The following is a 19,721-nucleotide window of genomic DNA, read 5'->3' on the forward strand; positions in this document are numbered from 1 at the left end:
AATGCTTGCCAGACGCTGGCACGGTGGTTCATGCCTGTAATCCTAGCACTTTGGGAGGCTGAGGCAGGTGGATTACTTAAGGCCAGGAAGAGTTCGAAACCAGCCTGGCCAACATGGTGAAACCCCATCTCTAACAAAAATACAAAAATTAGCCTGGGGCGTGCTGGTAGACGCCTATAATTCCAGCTACTCAGGAGGCTGAGGCATGAGAACTGCTTGAACTTGGGAGGTAGAGGTTGCAGTGAGCCGAGATGGTGCCACTATATTCCAGCCTGGGTGACGGAGTGACTGTCTCAAAAAAATAAATAAATAAATAAATAAAAATAAAAATAAAAATAAAAAAGTACTTGCCAGAGTTTTCTAATTGTTCAAAATAAGATGAACAGGGGAAAGAAACAAGTATGGTAGCATAAAAAAAGTATAGATAACTGACATTTTTCTTTTGGAGACAGGGTACTGCTCTGTCGACAACCCAGGCTGGAGTACAGTGGTACAATCATAGCTCACTGCAGCCTTGAACTCCTGGGTTCAAGTGATCCTCCTGCCTCAGCTTCACAAGTAGCTGGGACTATAAGCACAAACTACCACACCTGGCTAATTTTATTTTAGGAGAGAGAGATTCTCACTATGTTGACCAGGCTGGTCTCAAACTCCTGGCCTCCAGCAATCCTTCCACCTCATGAGTTGCTGGGATTACAGGTACAATCCACCATGCTTGGCTAAATGACATTTTAAACAAGAATTAAAAATTTCCACATATCCTTTTAAGAGCCCAGGCAAAATTCTGAAAAGATTAAGGATTAATAACAGTGGTTAGGAAGCAGGGTGCATGGTAGGAACTACATGAATAGAGATAGGATGGAGAGAAACTTCTCTGTACACTTTGAAGATATGGAAGAGGAAGAATCTAAGAAAACTATGACACTAAATCCTAACATCCCATATGAAATACACCAAAATAACTACAACACACATGCCAATCACTTGAGGTGCTGAAATCTACATCATTCTATTATGATTAAAATCTTACCTTTCAGAGGAAGGAACTCTGGATAAACATTAAGTCTTTATCTCCCCCAATTCACTATTAATTGCCATAAATTTATGCATATAATATATGCATGTACACATTTACATATACTCAAACACACTTTAATAGTTTTAACCAACAGGTAATTGTACATCCTAGGTCTTAAGTCTGCTCTTCTTAATCTTTAAGTGAAATTTGCATTTATAATTTGAACCTGTTTAGAAAAAGTTGTGTAGTTCTTAAGTGTCATTATTCATAAGTATCCCCTTCCTAAATCAGTAAGTGTGGGTTAGTGAGGATGGAGATCTTCCAATTGCTTTCTTTCACTCAGGAAAGCCAAAAGTCATCACACAGCAAAGGCTTAATAACTGCTGACTGCAAAAACTTTGCCTTGGAGAGTAAGATTTTTGTGTTAAATTTTCATTTATTTTATAATCATAAGTTCTCAAATTTAGTACATTTTGTGTTTGGAGGAGGGTTATCAGTAGGTGCTAGGAAAGCATCCTCAGGAAATTGTGCACCCTTTCTCCTGAGAGCTTCATAACAGAAAGAAGCAAGGTGTGGACTTCTTGCCATTCCACAGGGCTCCTTCCGGGTGAACACAGTGAAGATGCCTGGGCAGCTCCCTGGCAGGACACATGCATGACACACTCGCTCTTTCCCAACCTATAGATGGAAGGGCAGATATGACATGGGGTTTTGATACTGAGATCAGAGATGCCAAGTGACATGTGAAGGTGTATAAAAAATAGTTGTGAAGGCCAGGCGCAGTGACTCATGCCTGTAATCCTAGCACTTTGGGAGGCCGAGACGGGTGGATCATGAGGTCAGAGTTCGAGATCAGCCTGGCCAACATGGTGAAACCCCGTCTCTACCAAAAACACAAAAAATTAGCTGGGCATGGTGGTGCGTGCCTGTAATCCCATCTACTTGGGAGGCTGAGGCAGGAGAATAGCTTGAACGTGGGAGGTGGAGGTTGCAGTGAGCCAAGATTGCATCATTGCACTCCAGCCTGGGCAACAGGGTAAGACTCCGTCTCAAAAAAAAAAAAAAAGAAAAAAGAAAATAGTTGTGAAGAAGTCAGAGTTAAGTGCTACAATAATGAAATTAAAAAAATTTAATGAGGCTCAAAAACTTAGCATTAACAGAATAGCTATTTAATGCTGATAGCATTAACAGAGAAAGCTGTGTAAAAATTCTGGAATCCCCTAGATAAAGACACCTAAAATTTTTCAACAAAAGATAAAAACCTTTTAATTCTATAGAATTTCAAGTATATAAAAGTATAGATAGAAAAGCATAATGTACCCGCCATCATCCAGGTTCAACTGTGATCGCCCCTGCTTTGTTTTTCCTGAAGTATTTAAAGCAAATCTCAGCATTTTACTTGTAAATATTTCAGTATACAAATATTTATATCTAATGGATAACTCCTTTTTTTTTTTTTGAGACAGAGTCTGTCTGTGTCACCCAGGCTGGAGTGCAGTGGCACCAACTCGGCTCACTGCAACCTCTGCCTCCCAGGTTCAAGTGATTCTCCTGCCTCAGCCTCCCGAGTAGCTGGGATTACAGGTGCCCACCACCACGCCCAGCTAATTTTTTTCATATATGGAGATAAGATTACAGTCAGCAGTACAAAGACCCCTCCTAATAGGTTGGGCTAGGTGTTCCTCTTGCAGCATTCATACCAGACTGTATGATGCATACTGTTTCAATTTATCTTTTTAAAATATGCAATTTCTAAATTAATTAATTGATTGATTAATTTATTTAGAGATGGAGTCTTGCTCTGCCACCCAGGCTGGAGTGCAATGGCACGATCTTGGCTCACTGCAACCTCCACTTCCAGGGTTTAAGCGTAGCTGGGATTACAGGAACGCGCTACCATGCCCGACTAATTTTTTTTGTATTTTTAATAGAGATGGGGTTTCACCATGTTTCAGGCTGGTCTCAAACTCCTGACCTCATGGCTCCACCCATCTCAGCCTCCCAAAGTGCTGAGTTTACAGGGGTGAGCCACCGCGCCTAGCCTTTTTTCTAAATTTAATAAGGAAATTGTTTTGTAGAAAATTTGGAGATAGAGAATTACAAAGGAGAAAATAAAAACGATCCCGGGGCTGGGTGTGGTGGCTGACATTTGTAATCTCAGCACTTTGGGAGACCAAGGTGGGGAGACTGCTTGAGCCAAGGAGTTCAAGACTAGCCTGGGCAACATGGTGAAACCCTGTCTCTACCGAAAATACAAAAATTAGCCAGGTGTGGTGGCGTGCCTGTAAGCCCAGTTACTCAGGAGGTTGAGGTGGGAGGATCATCTGAGCCCGGGGAGGTCAAGGCTGCAGTGAGCCACAAGTGCAACACTGCACTGCAGCCGGGGCGATGGAGCAAGACAGTGTCTCAAACAAGCAACAACAAACAAACTAACAACAACAAAACCCACCCTGGTAATTCCACCACTTTTAACATTTTGGTGTATATCTTTTCAGTCTTCTACATGTGTGGGCTGACTCATGCATATGTGTGTGTGTAAGGTTTTAAGGAAATTGAGATATAATTAACATACAATAAAACAAACATTCCAAGTGTTGAATTTGATGAATTCTAACAATTGTAAAAGTCCGTGTAACCATACCATCCCCCTTAAAGAACATTTTCATCCCTCGAAGAGTTCCCTCCAGCCCGCTTCCCAGTCAGTTCCACACTCCATCTCTACTACTATCTGATTTTTAACGTCACAGATTAGTTTGTCTGCAGCTGAATTTCATATAGAATATGTTCTCTTTTTGTCTTATTTTTTCGTTAACATCGTGACCCGGAGAGTCATCGTGTTGTTGTGTGTCAGTAGCTTGCTTTGTTCACTGTTATTGTTGAGTAGTACCCTTTTAAGGATGTAGCACAATTTGTTTATCCAGTCTCCTGTTGATGGACATGTTGGTCATGTCCAGTTTGAGCTATTATAAAATAAGGTTGCTATAGATGTTCGTATACAAGACTGTGTGACCATGTTTTCAATTCTCTTTCCCCTAGGAGTGGCATTGCTGGGTTGTATGGTAAGTGATTAAAGTCTTAGGAAACTACCATACCTTTTCCCAAAGCGGTTTCATTATTGTACACTCTTACCGCCAATGTGTGAGAATTTTAGTAGCTCTGTGTCTTTACCAACATGTTTGTTAAATATTCACAGGTGGATTTTGCATGCTGTGGGGGTTTGGTGTACTTATTATTTTGTCACCCAGGTAATAAGCACAGTACACAATAGGTACTTTTCAATCCTCACCCTTCCCCCTCAAGTAGGCCCAAGTGTCTATTGTTCCCTTCTTAGTGTCCATCAATGTTTAGCTCCCACTTACAAGTGAAAACATTCTTCTTTTTTTTTTTTTTTGAGATGGAGCGTCAATCTTGTCACCCAGGCTGCACTGCAGTGGTGCGATCTTGGCTGACTGCAACCTCCGCCTCCCGGGTTCAAGCAATTCTCCTGCCTTAGCCTCTCAAGTAGCTGGGATTACAGGCATGTGCCACCATGCCCGGCTAATTTTTGTATTTTTAGTAGAGATGGGATTTCACTATGTTGGCCAGGTTGGTCTTGAACTCCTGACCTCAAGTGATCTACATACCTCAGCCTCCCAAAGTGCTGAGGCGTGAGCCACCATGCCTGGCAAGTGAGAACATTCTTTACCAACATTTGGTTTTGTCCGTCTTTTTGATTATAGCCATTCTAATGGGTGTGAAGTGATATTCTGGCTTGAATATTCATTTCTATAATGACTGATGTTAAATATCTTTTCAATGGCTTATTAGACATCTGCATATTACTTCAAAATGTCTGTGTAACTTGTTTTTCAAAATCACTCACCATATTGTGAATATTGCTCCCCCCCGCCTTTTTTTTTTTTTGAGACAGAGCCTCTCTCTGTTGCCCAGGCTAGAGTGCAATGGCACAATCTCGGCTCACTGCAGCCTCTGCCGCCCAGATTCAAGCGATTCTCCTGCTTCAGCCTCCCAAGTAGCTGGGATTATAGGTGCCTGCCACCGCGTCCAGCTCATTTTTGTAGTTTTAGTAGAGACGGGGTTTCACTATCTTGGCCAGGCTGGTCTTGAACTCCTAACCTTGTGATCCACCTGCCTTGGCCTCCCAAAGTGCTGGGATTATGGGTGTGAGCCACCGTGCCTAGCCTGAAAATTGCCCCTTCTTAATGGTTCTTTAGATAGCTACATAATATTCCTTGTATGAATATACCATAATTTAAGTATTCCTCATTGATCAACAGAGTTAGGTTGTTTGTAAATTTTTTTCCTATAGGATAAACTCTTCTGTATATAAATCTCTGTGTGCATTATCCTTAGGATAAATTCTAGGAAATAAAATGATTTCCATATTAGTTTATAATCATCTGCTTGCATATCTGCTCCCGCAAGTAGAGTAAGGGTTAGTGAGGGTAAGGCCTTCTCCTTATTCATCTTTATACGCCAAGGGCATAGCCATTTCCTTAATAAATGATTGCTGAATAAATTTTTGTATAATCTTTTTTCTGTTTTATTTTTGAGACAGAGTCTTGCTCTGCTGTCCATGCTGGAATGCAGTGGCATAATCAGAGCTCACAAAGTCTTGAATTCCTGGGCTCAAGTGATCCTCCCGCTTCAGCCTCCTGAGTAGCTGTGACTACAGTTATGTGCCACCACTTCTGGCTGATTTTCGTAGTTTCTCTAGAGACAGGGTCTTGAGTGGCCTCAAGTGATCCTTCTGCACTGGCCTCCCAAAGTGCTGGGGTTACAGGTGTACGCCATTGCGCCCGGCCTGGATAAACTTTTGATATATATTACTCTAACACAGAAATTAAAATACCGAAAAAAATGTAGAAAACTGTGTATTATTACTATAGAGGAATGGATTCTAAGGATAAGTTAAAGCGATTTTAATGTGATCATGTAATTACTAAATATAAGTAATTACTGAATTAATAATTATTAAACAGCAATGATACATTAAGGTTAGGAGAGTATATGGTCACAAATAGACATGCCTGAGTGTAGGTGGAGATGCAGCTCTGTGGAAAATAGAAAGGCAGTATTACCAAGATAAATTACCAAATGACTGGGAATGGATGTCTTAAATTCTCTGAAGTTGTGACTAGTTTCATGTACACTTACCTTGCCCGGGGACAAAAGGTCTAGAAAATTGGGGCATGATGGAAAGTGGTGGTCCAGAAGGACGTACAGTTTTCAGAGTGGATAGCTGAGCTGGTGCTGGCGACTGAGCTGGTGAAATAATGGGGCTACTGAGTTGAGGGCTGTGCTGCAATTACAATATGTCAAGAAAATGGGTCAGCATTTTGGGCAGGCTTATTTTTTATTCTTCCTGATTACAAACATGTCCTTGTTAGAAAATAATTCAAACATTATAGAAATATGTAATCTGCAACTCCCAAAAATAAACACTGGTAACAGATTCTTTTTTTTTTTCTTCCTTTTTTTTGTTTTGAGACGGAGTCTCACTCTGTTGCCCAGGCTGGAGTGCAGTGGTGTGATCTCGGCTCACTGCAAGCTCTGCCTCCCAGGTTTACACCATTTTCCTGCCTCAGCCTCCTGAGCCTCTTGCCTCAGTCCCAGCCTGTAGCTGGGACTACAGGTGCCCGCCACCACACCTGGCTAATGTTTTTTTTTTGTATTTTTAATAGAGATGGGGTTTCACCGTGTTAGCCAGGATGGTCTTTATCTCCTGACCTCGTGATCTGCCTGACTCGGCCTCCCAAAGTGCTGGGATTACAGGCGTGAGCCACTGCGCCTGGCCAACAGATTGTTTCTATGCATATGCATTCATACATTCATTTTTCACAAAAATGGGAACAGACTATACATCCTACTTTCGGAACTTACTTTTTAACCTGGGCAATAATATTGCCGATATTTTTGCATGAGAGAATACATACAGCTAACTCACTCTGTTTTCATATTAAATATTGTAACATTTCATATTTAAATAATTTCATCATTAGAGAACAGTTCCTAAGATTGTAAAAGAATTCCCAGATTTCCCAAATGATGTTAACTTTTATTACACTGCTTTCTCTGTGTGTGTGTGTATACACACCCACATACACACATATATATCACTGTGTCTTTTTGGAACTGTTTGAAAGTGAATTTCACATGATATTCCTTTAACCCAAAATAATTAGTGTCTATTTCCCAAGAACAAGGACTTTTAAAATATAATCAAAATAGAATAATAAAAGCCAGAACATTAACAATAGTATTATCTAATCTACAGTTAATTTAAATTTTGCCAAGTGTCCCACTAATGTCCCTTATAGCAAAAGATAAGAAAAATGTTTCCCTTTAAGTCCAGAATCCAGACTAGAATCAAGGGCTGCGTTGTCATGGCTCTTTAATCTTCTTGAATCTGAAGCAGAATACCACAGTCTCTTCTTTCTTTCATGACTTTGACATTTCTGAAGATTTGTTTCGGAAGATCAGTTATTTTGTAGACTGTCTGTCCCTCAATTTGGGTTTGTCTGCTGTCTCCTCATTAAAAAGTTCATGTTATATATTTGTGGAAGGAACACCAGAGAAGTAATGTGTCCTTCTCAATGGATCATTTCAGAAGGAACCCACTGTCTATCTGTCATCACAGTACAGGTGATATTTACTTCGGCTGCTTTGTGAATGTGGTGCCTATCAGGTTTCTCCACTGTAAGTGACAATTCTTTTAATTTGTAGTTCTAAGTATTTTGTAGGGAGATACTTTAAAAAAAATTCTGCTTTTCATCAGAATTTCACCCACTAGTTGTGTAACCTCTAGTGGTGACTCTTGCCTGATGGTTTCTTGGTGGTGATCTTCTAATTTCACGATTCCTTCTATATTTATCACTTTACATTACACTAAGGTAAGACAGAGTTTCATTTTCCATTTATTGATTTTATCAGTATGGACTCATGAATTCTTATTTTATTCTATGGATGATCATTCATTTCTATCACTGTTTTATGCCCCAAACCTCCACTCCTGATCCTGTATTCTTCAACATGTCCCTATTTTTCTTCCATCCCTTCCTTACTTTCTGGCACAGCCAAGATGGCCTATGCCCATCTGGTGCTTTCCCTGCACCAACTCTGGCAGCAGTTATTTTTCTAAGGGGCCCAAGTTCCTTTTAATGGAGACTGGTTATTTAGAAACTACCATCTCAATAGTAGGTGTAACTTGTTCTTTTCAGTACCACACACTCAAGGGCATTTTCCTAAATTGCACAGGAATAATCAGTTACACACTGATGAATGTCAAGACTGTTTACAGTTTTTCAATATTACAACAAGGAAAAAAGAAATATTGGACACATATTTTTGCACTTATTATATAATTTTTACTGGATAAAGTTCCAGAAGCATATCTGTGGATCAAATTCTACATTTTGAAAAATGTTTCCGAAGTGCATTTCAAAGAGCTGTACCAATTTACACTACCACAGAGAAAGTCCAAGAGAGCTTATAACTTGATCTTTGCCAAACTATTACTATGGCAGATTAGTGGTCTTCCTGAATTTTCCCACTTATATAGATGAAAAGTAGTTTTATATTTTCATCTGTTTAATGGCTATCGATAGTTTGTGAGCTGATCTATAATAACCTTTGTCCCCCAGTTTTTTTTTTTTTTTTGAGACAGGGTCTCACTCTGTCACCTAGGCTGGAGTACGGTAGTGTGATCACAGTTCACTGCAGCCTCTACCACTCAGGGTCAAGTAATCCTCTTGCTTCAGCCTCCCGAGTAGCTAGAATTACAGGTGTACACCACCACACCTGGCTAATTTTTAATTTTTTTACAGAGATGGGATCTCACTATGTTGTTTGTCCAGGCTGCTCTTGAACTCCTGGACTCAAGTGATCCTTTCTCCTTGGCCTCCCAAAGTGCTGGGATTACAGGTGTGAGCCACTATGCCCAACCTCTATCTTTTAAAAAAAGTTAAAACCTGGCTGGGTAAAGCGGCTCAAGGCTATGATCCCAACACTTTGGGAGGCTGAGCCAGGTGGACCACTTGAGTTCAGGAGTTCAAGACCAGCCTGGGCAACATGGCAATAACCTGTCTCTACAAAAAATACAAAAAAAAAAAAAAAAAAAAAATTAGTTGGGCATGGTGGTGTGCATCAGTGGTCTCAGCTACTCAAGTGGCTGAGGTGGGAGGACGGCTTGAGCCCAGGAGATGGAAGTTGCAGTAGGCCCAGAACATGTCACTGTACTCCAGCCTAGGTAACAGAGCCAGACCCTGTCTCTAAATGAAAAATTAGCTGGGTGTGGTGTGTACCTGTAGTCCCAGCTACTTGGGAAGCTAAGGTGAAAACACTGCTTGAGCCCAGGTGGTTGAGGCTGCAGTAAGTCATGATTGTGCAAACGCAATCCAGCCTGGGTGTCAGAATGTAACCTTGTCTCGACAAAAGATAAAACCTTTTAATTCTATAAAATTTCAAGTATATAAAAGTATAGATAGAAAAGCATAATGAAATTCCATGTACCCATCATTCAGGTTCAACTGTCATCACCCCTGCTTTGTTTTTCCTGAAGTATTTAAAGCAAATCTCAGCATTTTACTTGTAAATACTTCAGTATACAAACATTTGTATCTAATGGACAACTTTTTTTTTTTTTTTTTTAAATTTTAGACAGTCTCGCTCTGTTACCCAGGCTGGAGTGCAATGGCATGATCTCGGAACACCGCAACCTCCGCCTCCCGGGTTCAAGCGATTCTCCTGCCTCAGCTTCCTGAGTAGCTGGGATTACAGGCCCACCACCATGTCCAGCTAAGCTTTGTATTTTTAGTAGAGATGGGGTTTCTCCATGTTGGCCAGGCTGGTCTCAAACTCCTGACCTCAGGTGATCTGCCCGCCTTGGCCTCCCAAAGTGCTGGGATTACAGGTGTGAGCCACTGTGGCTGGGTCTTTTTTTTTTTTTTTTTTAAGAGTTAGGGTCTCCCTCTGTTGCTGGGGGGAGTGCAGTGGCATGATCATAGCTCACTGCAGCCTTGAACTCTTGAGCTAAAGCAATCTTGCCTCAGCCTCCTGAGTGGCTGGGACTACAGGTGCACACTGCCATGGCTGAATACTTTTTGTATTTTTCATAGAGATGGGGTTTCACCATGTCACCCACCCTGGTCTCGAACTCCTGTGTTCCAGGCCTGCTTTAGCTTCCCAAAGTGCCGGGATTACAGGCATAAGCCACCCGGCCCGGCCTTAAAAAATATCTTTGGATCATTCCATATCCAAATAAGACCCATATATTACATCTGATATTATACCTCTTGAGTCTCTTTTAATGTATAACAGACCAAACTCCTATTTCAAAATGCCATCTATTAAAGTAACAGGGCCAATTTGTCAAGTAAAATACCCCACTGGGATCAGGTAATTTGTTTTTGTTTCTTATATTTCCCATACACTAGTAGCTAGGGTTAGAGGCTTCAATAGATTCAGGTTCAAATTTTGGTAAGAGTATATCATAAATAATGCTGTGTACTTCCTTCTGTGCCACATTACGAGGTAAATAATGTTTGGCTGGCCCACTTTTGGTGATGTTACAACTGATCAGTGGATTCAGGGCTGTCTGTCTAATTCATCCATTTAAAATACCCCTCAAAACTTTTTTTTAAGTGAGCAGTTTCTCAACCAAAACTTTTTAATCCAATATTTTTAGGGTCTGCTGATGATTTTCTGGCAATTTTCTAATTCTACCATTGCTTCTGCATTTATTAACTGGATTATTCTCCAGAGAAAATTCCCTTATCAACTATTTGGTTACATTAATATATAGTCATATGGGAAAGGTAGGCTAAATGCTTGTTTTCCTTTACTAAATTTTAGATCTAGTTTATCTTCTGAAGTTAAAAAAAATTTTTTTGAACACGCAGAAGTTAGCAAATAATACTTAAATAAATACTGATTCTTTTTCTTCTTCTTCTTCCTTTTTTTTTGAGACACAGTTACACTCTTAGTTGCCCAGGATGGAGAGCAATGGCATGATCTTTGCTCACTATAACCTCTGCCCCGCTGGGTTCAAGTGATTCTCCTCCCTCAGCCCCCCAAGTAGCTGGGATGCATGCTACCACCACACCCAGCTGATTTTGTATTTTTAGTAGAGATGGGATTTCACCATGTTGGCCAGGCTGGTCTCAAACTCCTGACCTTAGGTGATCCCCATGCCTTAGCCTCCCAAAAAGTGCTGGGATTACAGAAGAGAGCCACCGCACCCAGCCCAAATTCTTTTATTAATCTGGCTGACAGGATTTCAAATTCAAGCCTTGCAAGTCAATCTTATGTAACAAAAATGTAACGTTTCAAAATGATAATGAGCAAAACCATCTTACCTGGATGATATTGTCTACACTGCTAAACTCTACACACTTCTGTCCTCTCTGGTGATCACAGTAGTATTTGTTTTGTTTCCACTGTGGGGGTGAGTGGGCACAAGATTGTGGATTGTTTGGTACACTGAGCTGCATCATCACCATCCCACCACCAGGTGGCGGTGGTGGCCCAGCTGAAAATCAGAATTAGGATGCTAGTCAGTATATTTTAGCCACTAGTTGGTGTTTCTGAACACTAGGATAACAGTAGTAATTTTACATTTCTGAATAAAATTTTACTATTAACTAAGAAAACCAGGTTGAAGCCCTAGTGCATCATACTACAAGTATTGTGTGTTTAAACAGTTACGATGGACTCTGTAGGCCTAAACATCTCACTTATCCTAAAGATAAGTTGGAGTAAACAACAGCTGGAAGAGTAATGAGAGAAGGCATAGGAAATAACCCTAGAGAATATCAATACTTCTGAGAAAGAAGAATCAGGATGGTAGTGATAGCAGCAGCAGAAGGAAAGAAAGAAGTGGACTGCACATTAACCCTGATTCAGTACAGCACCCTCAATATTGTGGGTGTATCTCACCACATCACAAATTGAGAACCTTTTTGTAGAAATGCCTAAGGAAATTAATCAAACTATTTCTTGTATGAACCAACCATTATCTTATTTTCACTGATTTCTTCATACCTGTACATTGGTGGCCTTGAAGCTGCTGGGAATTGCATGGTGAAGTGGTTCGAGGAAACTGTACTTGTTCTGATCCTGGATGTTGCAGGTAACCTACTGAAGAGCTATGGAAAAAACAAATACAAAAACACAGCATAATGAGAGGAGGATGACTATAAAGATTCTTGAATGGGCCGGACGTGGTGGCTCACGCCTGTAATCCCAGCACTTTGGAAGCCCGAGGTGGGTGGATCATGAGGTCAAGAGATTGAGATCACCCTGGCTAACACAGTGAAACCCCATCTCTACTAAAAATACAAAAAATTAGCCGGGCGTGGTGGCAGGCGCCTGTAGTCCCAGCTACTCAAGAGGCTGAGGCAGGAGAATGGTGTAAACCCAGGAGGCAGAGCTTGCTGTGAGCCGAGATCGCACCACTGCACTTCAGCCTGGGCAACAGTGCGAGACTCCATCTTAAAAAAAAAAAAAAAGATGATGTGAATGAACGGTCCGTTGAACGAACAGTTTATTTGTTAAAATAAACAAATTTATTTATTTATTTTTGAGATGGAGTCTCGATCTGTCGCCCAGGCTGGAGTGCAGTGGCGTGATCTTGGCTCACTGCAAGCTCCACCTCCCAGGTTCATGCCATTCTCTTGCCTCAGCCTCCCGAGTAGCTGGGAGTACAGGCGCCCACCACCATGCCCGGCTAATTTTTTTGTATTTTTAGTAGAGACGGGGTTTCACTGTGTTAGCCAGGATGGTCTTGATCTGCTGACCTCGTGATCTGCCTGTTTCAGCCTCCCAAAGTGCTGGGATTACAGGCATGAGCCACCATGCCCGGCCACAAATTTATTGAAATAAAATTATTTTTCAAATTGGTTAACAGTAAAAGTAAAATCTAATGCAACTATTTTCTCTGTAAATTTTAAGTAAATACTTTATTGCATAAAAATAACTTTGTTTATGGCAATAACACCGATTTTTAAAAACAAAAATTATTTTTCAAATTGGTTAGCAGTAAAAGTAAAATCTATTTTCTCTGTGAATTATAAGTAATTATTATGCAAAAATCACTGTTTATATCAATGATACTGATTTTTAAAAATGAAGAAAATTATTTTAAATTGGTTAGCAGTAAAAGTCAAATGTAACAACTGTTTTCACTGATAATTATAATTACTTTATTACATAAAAATGATTTTATGTTTATGACAATAATACAGATTTTTAAAAGCCAGGAAAGGCCAGGCGAGGTAGCTCACACCTGTAATCCCAGCACTCTGGGAGGCCGAGGTGGGTAGATCACAAGGTCAGGAGATTGAGACCATTCTGGCTAACATGATGAAAACCCGTCTCTACTAAAAAATATAAAAAATTAGCTGGGTGTGGTGGCGGGCACCTGTAGTCCCAGCTACTCAGGAGGCTGAGACAGGAGAATCACTTGAACCCGGGAGGCAGAGGCTGCAGTGAACTGAGATTGCACCAGTGCACTCCAGCCTGGGCGACAGAGCGAGACTCCGTCTCAAAAACAAAAAAATAAAAAGAACCCAATTCCATCATTCTGTCACTTTTACAGCATATTCTAACTCAAATAATTATTTTGAAACAAAGAAAAATAACTAATTCTACAAAACAAAAAGGTAATATATTTGGTTTTCACAGGGCTACATTTTAGAAAAGAGAATACGCACTTTGACGAGGAGACCCAGAAAAATTTTATTTCTTAGAAAACAGCAAGGCACGGTGGCTCTCCCCTGTAATCCCAGCACTTTAGGAGGCCGTTGCGGGCAGATCACCTGAGGCCAGGAGTTCGAGACCAGCCTGGCCAACATGGTGAAACCCCTTCTCTACTAAAAATACAAAAAGTAGCTGGGTGTGGTGGTGGGCACCTGTAATCTCAGCTACTTGGGAGGCTGAGGCGGAGAACTGCTTCAACCTAGGAGGTGGAGGTTGCAGTGAGCTAAGATCACACCACTGCACTCCAGCCTGGGCTACAAGAGCAAAACTCTGTCTCAAAAAAGAAAAGAAGAAAAAAAAAAGTACTAAGAATAGAGGAAACAACAGAACACGTTCCGACATAGTTTAACAAAATATTGACAAAAATTAAAGGCTATTAGTGTGAAACCATTAAGTTACTGCTGTATTTTTGAAGTCCTTTTTTTTGAAATATGAAATACTATGATATGAAGTATGAAAATACTATAATATGAAGTATGAAATACTATGATACCTGGGATTTATTTCAAACTAATATTGGAGGGCGAAAAGGCAGAGATTTATATGAAAACAGATTTGTAATTACAAAACTGGTGATGGGAATATATGGGTTCAGTATACTTCTGTTTATATTTATATATGTTTACAGATTTCCATAATAAAAAGTTAAACAATTCTATCTTTCAGGCTGACAGTTAATAAGAATTAGTAAAGCTCTATGCGTTTTTTTTTTTTTTTGAGACGGAGTCTGGCTCTGTTGCCCAGGCTGGAGTGCAGTGGCCGGATCTCAGCTCACTGCAAGCTCCGCCTCCCGGGTTCAGGCCATTCTCCTGCCTCAGCCTCCCGAGTAGCTGGGACTACAGGCGCCCGCCACCTCGCCCAGCTAGTTTTTTTTTTTTGTATTTTTTAGTAGAGACGGGGTTTCACTGTGTTAGCCAGGATGGTCTCGATCTCCTGACCTCGTGATCCACCCGTCTCGGCCTCCCAAAGTGCTGGGATTACAGGCCTGAGCCACCGCGCCCGGCCTTTTTTTTTTTTTTTTTTTTGAGACGGAGTCTGGCTCTGTCGCCCAGGCTGGAGTGCAGTGGCGCGATCTCGGTTTACTGCAAGCTGCGCCTCCTGGGTTCATGCCATTCTCCTGCCTCAGCCTCCCAAGTAGCTGGGACTACAGGCACCCACCACCAGGTCTGGCTAACTTTTTGTATTTTTTTTTTTTTTTTTTTAGTAGAGACGGGGTTTCACTATGTCAGCCAGGATGTTCTCGATATCCTGACCTCATGATCTGCCCACTTCGGCCTCCCAAAGTGCTGGGATTACAGGCGCGAGCCACCGCGCCTAGCCAGCTCTATGTGTTTTTAGGGGCAGTAACTCAGAGTGGTTCAATAAAAGGGAAAAAGAAAGAGATATAAACGGAGGATTTAATAGGAAGTGATTTTGGATGGTAAGTGAAAACAGTACTTTCTGAAATTTATGTTAATTATGATTGGAATGTGTAATATAAGTATTAGCTACCTGTGGAAATAATACAGCTTAAGAGATGGTCTGTAAATGTGCCGAAATTGAGGAAAACAGAAAGGTCCCCATAGGTGGAAGGTTTTTTAGGCTCTGTTCTAACCCATGTGAACAGCTCTCCTGGGCCATGCCCCTCACTCTGATCTTGTTCGCTAAGGTCTGAGACATGTGGGTAAAAGCAGGCCATCATGCAAAGGGAAGGGAACACTCAGGTCACTGAGGTGAGCAATATAGCCCATACTCTACTAAACTACAAACTGCGATTCCACTTTACCACTCTAGTGGGTTTTAGTACAGTTAGAATAAAACAGGTTTCTAGCACTAGATTACCCGTTAGGTAAATGAGTAAGAATCAAGTTTTAGAATTATGTAAATGAGTTCCAGGCCTCTACTAATCTTCTGAGAGATATGTAGATAATTTAAGGGACACACAGACTAGGCAATGAGACACCCTCTTAAATCACTTAAACACGTTAGAAAAAAGAAAGCATATAAGTCAGTATTTACACTCTCTCTTTAAAAATACAAATTATACGAGAGATGAATCAGCTCTGAAGTAATTTCAAAACTTTCTCCTCCTTTGGAAGACAGGAGGGAAAGACGGGGACTTTTAAAGTAAAGCACCAGGCCTAGTCATTCAAAGTTGATATTCTACCCTTTAACAGAAAAATGAAACATCAATCTCAAATAATCCCATTTATTCCCAAACTTCCTGAAAAGTCCTGACATAACACTATGAATATGTAAACTAAAAAAATAAAAATATCCACTTTCAAATGTATTAAAGCTGCTGCAATAAAAATTACTACCAGTATTTTTTTCCTAGCTGTTTAGGAGCTGCCTCGTCTCTGTGTAAGGTGGAGCCAGGCAAACTGCTGTGAAATGCTTCTACAAGATCACTGGAGACTGATGAATGACATTATAGGATATCCCACAGGTTTCTTCTGAGTTTTTTTTTTTCTTTCTTGAGATGGAGTTTTGCTCTGTCACCCACGCTGGAGTGCAGGGGTGCGATCTCGGCTCACCGCAAGCTCTGCCTCCCGGGTTCACACCATTCTCCTGCCTCAGCCACTCGAGTAGCTGGGACTACAGGTGCCCGCCACTACGCCCGGCTAATTTTTTTGTATTTTTAGTAGAGATGGAGTTTCACCGTATTAGCCAGGATGGTCTTGATCTCCTGACCTCATGATCCGCCTGCCTTGGCCTGCCAAAGTGCTGGGATTACAGGCGTGAGCCACCGCGCCCAGCCCTTCTTCTGAGTTTTTTTTTTACAGTGCTCATATTATTCCTTTAACATTATAGGGTAATTCAGAGAGATTCCCCTTCTCTCCAGTTAATTATTTCTTCATTCTTACCATGTTTTGGAATTGAAGCCATGATAAAAAAAAAAAGACAAATATAATGTATTTTGAAAGTTAGAAACTTACTTCATCAAAGTGTGATTTAATTTATTTTATTATTGTTTTTAAATAGACAAAGCCTCACTCTATTCCTCAGGCTGGAATGCAGTGGTGTTATCATAGGTTACTGAAGCACTGAACACTTGGGCTCAAGTGATTCTCCTGCCTCAGCTTCCCGAGTAGCTAACTACAAGCGCCCACCATTGCTTAGTATGAAGCAATATCAACGCTTGATATTAAGATATATTCACTAGATCTTGCAAATTCAAGTGACAATACATTGCTATTTTAATGCCTTTGACATTTAATACTTGACCTAGGGCAAAGCATCATGTATTTGGGTGTCAGAAGGGAGCACGGGGCTGAATTCCAACTCTCCTTGTTATTTGTTATGTGTGTCTGAACATGTTATTTGAACTTCAGCTCTTTCATCAATAAACATGCAATTAGCACTTGTCTTACCAAACTATGATGAAAGATTTGGGCAAATAATTCAAAGTGTAAACAGCCAAACATAAAAATGTACAACTTCATTAATAATCACAGAACCAAATTAATATATGCTGCCGTTTATGAAATGTGAAAACAATAAAGCAGAGTCAGTACATATTGGGACTGTGAATCAAAGATTTTGGCAAAATGAACCATGGACCTTATTAACAGTCACATCCTTTAACCTACTAATTCCCTTCTAAGGACTCATGCCAAGGCAGGAATTAAAATTGCTTACAAGATGGCTCAATAAAGTAAAAAGATACGACCTAAATGTTCTGCAGTAGGGTAAATATATGATTATATATTCATAAAATATGAGTATGATCACTGAATTATATTAATGAAATTTTTAATGGGATGAAAAAATTTTTACTATGACCAATAAGTGAAATATATACAGTAAGATTTCACCTACATTAAAACTCTGTAAGAGGTTGAGTGTGGTGGCTCATGCCTATAATCCTAGCACTTGAGGAGGCCAGGGCGGATGGATCACTTGAGGTCAGGAGTTTGAGACTAGCCTGAAACCCTGTCTCTGCTAAAAATACAAAAATTAGCTGGGTGTGGTGGTGCATGACTGTAGTCCCAGCTACTTCGGAGGCTGAGGCAGAAAAATCACTTGAACCCGGGAGGCGGAGGTTGCAGTGAGCCAAGATGCCACCACTGCACTCCACCCTGGGTGACAGAGCGAGACTAAGTCTCAAAAAAAAAACCCAAAAAACAAAAAACAAAAAATAAACAAACAAAATATATAAGAAAAGCAGAAAGACTGAGAAAAGTATTAACATGCCAACAGTAGTCAATTTAGAGTTATGGGACTATGAATGATTCTTGATCATTTACACTTTTTTGCTATTTTCTAAAAAAGCATGCATGCATTTTGTAACTGTAAAGAATACTTTAAAAATGTTTTTAGAAAACTAAAAAGTTTAGCTTTTAAATGTTATAGTAGAAAGTTAATTTCAATGAAACAATCAGAATCTGCTTCAGAAATCTTCAGCAGGCCGGGCGCGGTGGCTCAAGTCTGTAATCCCAGCACTTTGGGAGGCCGAGACGGGCGGATCACGAGGTCAGGAGATCGAGACCATCGTGGCTAACACAGTGAAACCCCGTCTCTACTAAAACATACAAAAAAATAGCCAGGCGAGGTGGCGGGCGCCTGTAGTCCCAGCTACTCGGGAGGCTGAGGCAGGAGAATGGCGAAAACCCGGGAGGCGGAGCTTGCAGTGAGCTGAGATCCGGCCACTGCACTCCAGCCCGGGCAGCAGAGCGAGACTCCGTCTCAAAAAAAAAAAAAAAAAAAAAAAAAAAAAAAAATCTTCAGCAGATGTCAGAGTATGGCCATTTGAAGATGTTTATGCTGATATTCTGCAATATAAACCTTCAATTTGGCCGGGTGTGGTGGCTCACGCCTGTAATCCCAGCACTTTGGGAGGCCAAGGCAGGCAGATCATGAGGTCAGGAGATCGAGAACATCCTGGCTGACATGGTGAAACCCCGTCTCTACTAAAAAATAAATAAATAAATAAATAAATAAATAAATAAATAAATACAAAAAATTAGCTGGGCGTGGTGGCAGGTGCCTGTAATCCCAATTACTCAGGAGGCTGAGGCAGGAGAACTGCTTGAGTCTAGGAGGCAGAGGCTGCAGTGACCTGAGATTGCACCACTGCACTGCAGCCTGGGCAATAGAGCAAGACTCTGTCTCTAAATAAATAAATGAATAAATAACCAATTCATTGGTGGGTCAGATGCTCAACTAGGCTTGTAGTCTAGTCTCTGGAAGAAAACACCAGCTTTCTGCCTCATAAGCTTTCTCAAAGTCATAGTGATTTCCATTTTATATATATTTGTTGTGATGCGGGTATATATATCTAGTACGATATAAACTTGCAACTAATGAGAATTTGACTATATGCTCAATTAATGAAAATAAATGTCAAAATCTTTAATCTATAATTTTTTGGGTTTTCCTTTAAATGCTAATAGCTGATTTATCTGGGCTTTCTGGTTAAATGCTCATATTTACAGAAGTATTAATTTATAGCTTGCTCATCTATTCCTTAATGCGAGCCATTTAAATAAAAACTGAATTTGACTAAAAAATGAAGTACTAAAAAAAGGGAGTGGGGACACCTGCCCTAAGATTGTTGCTTTCACAGAACACTGAATGTAGCTTTGTGTTTCTTGGCAGCTAAGACAAAATGGTGAGCCCAGGGATTATATAGCTGCCAGGATGATAAGGAAAGCAAGCAGTTAAGCCACTGGCAGGTGCTGGATTGCAGAATATCATAACTGTATTCTACAATAAATTTACAGCACGCAGTTAATTATAGAGGAATCCAGTCTTCCAGTACCACATATAAAACATACTTCATGTTTTACTAGGAAACTTAGAAGCTGGGCTGGAAATCTTCCCCAAAGAGGATTATTTCCCATTTAATAAATAGGTAGGATGCAGAAGTACCTGCAAGAAGGGCTAATATATACCTTAAAAAGGAGCTCTGGGCCGGGCGCGGTGGCTCAAGCCTGTAATCCCAGCACTTTGGGAGGCCGAGACG

The 19,721-nt window shown here is 40.6% G+C and overlaps 1 protein-coding gene and 1 long non-coding RNA gene across 26 annotated transcripts in view; one reads left to right on the top strand and one right to left on the bottom strand.

Annotated features, from left to right (window-relative positions):
* The window catches only part of R3HDM1 (R3H domain containing 1), a 197,544-nt gene that overhangs the window by 3,344 nt on the left and 174,479 nt on the right, over window positions 1–19,721 (bottom strand). For all 25 annotated transcript variants that reach the window (XM_050750944.1, XM_050750938.1, XM_050750939.1 and 22 more), the window contains 3 exons: window positions 12,059–12,162; window positions 11,374–11,546; window positions 6,176–6,320 (listed from right to left, as the gene is read on the bottom strand). In XM_050750944.1, coding sequence (XP_050606901.1) covers window positions 6,176–6,320; window positions 11,374–11,546; window positions 12,059–12,162 — 422 coding nt within the window. The remainder of the gene's footprint in view (window positions 1–6,175; window positions 6,321–11,373; window positions 11,547–12,058; window positions 12,163–19,721) is intronic.
* Window positions 7,665–19,721, top strand: part of LOC126932266 (uncharacterized) — a 38,883-nt gene continuing 26,826 nt past the window's right edge. Inside the window, exon 1 of the long non-coding RNA XR_007718154.1 lies at window positions 7,665–7,717. This is a non-coding gene — a long non-coding RNA (uncharacterized LOC126932266). The remainder of the gene's footprint in view (window positions 7,718–19,721) is intronic.

Source organism: Macaca thibetana, chromosome 12, assembly GCF_024542745.1.
Source record: "Macaca thibetana thibetana isolate TM-01 chromosome 12, ASM2454274v1, whole genome shotgun sequence".
In the NCBI taxonomy this organism is placed as follows: domain Eukaryota; kingdom Metazoa; phylum Chordata; class Mammalia; order Primates; family Cercopithecidae; genus Macaca; species Macaca thibetana.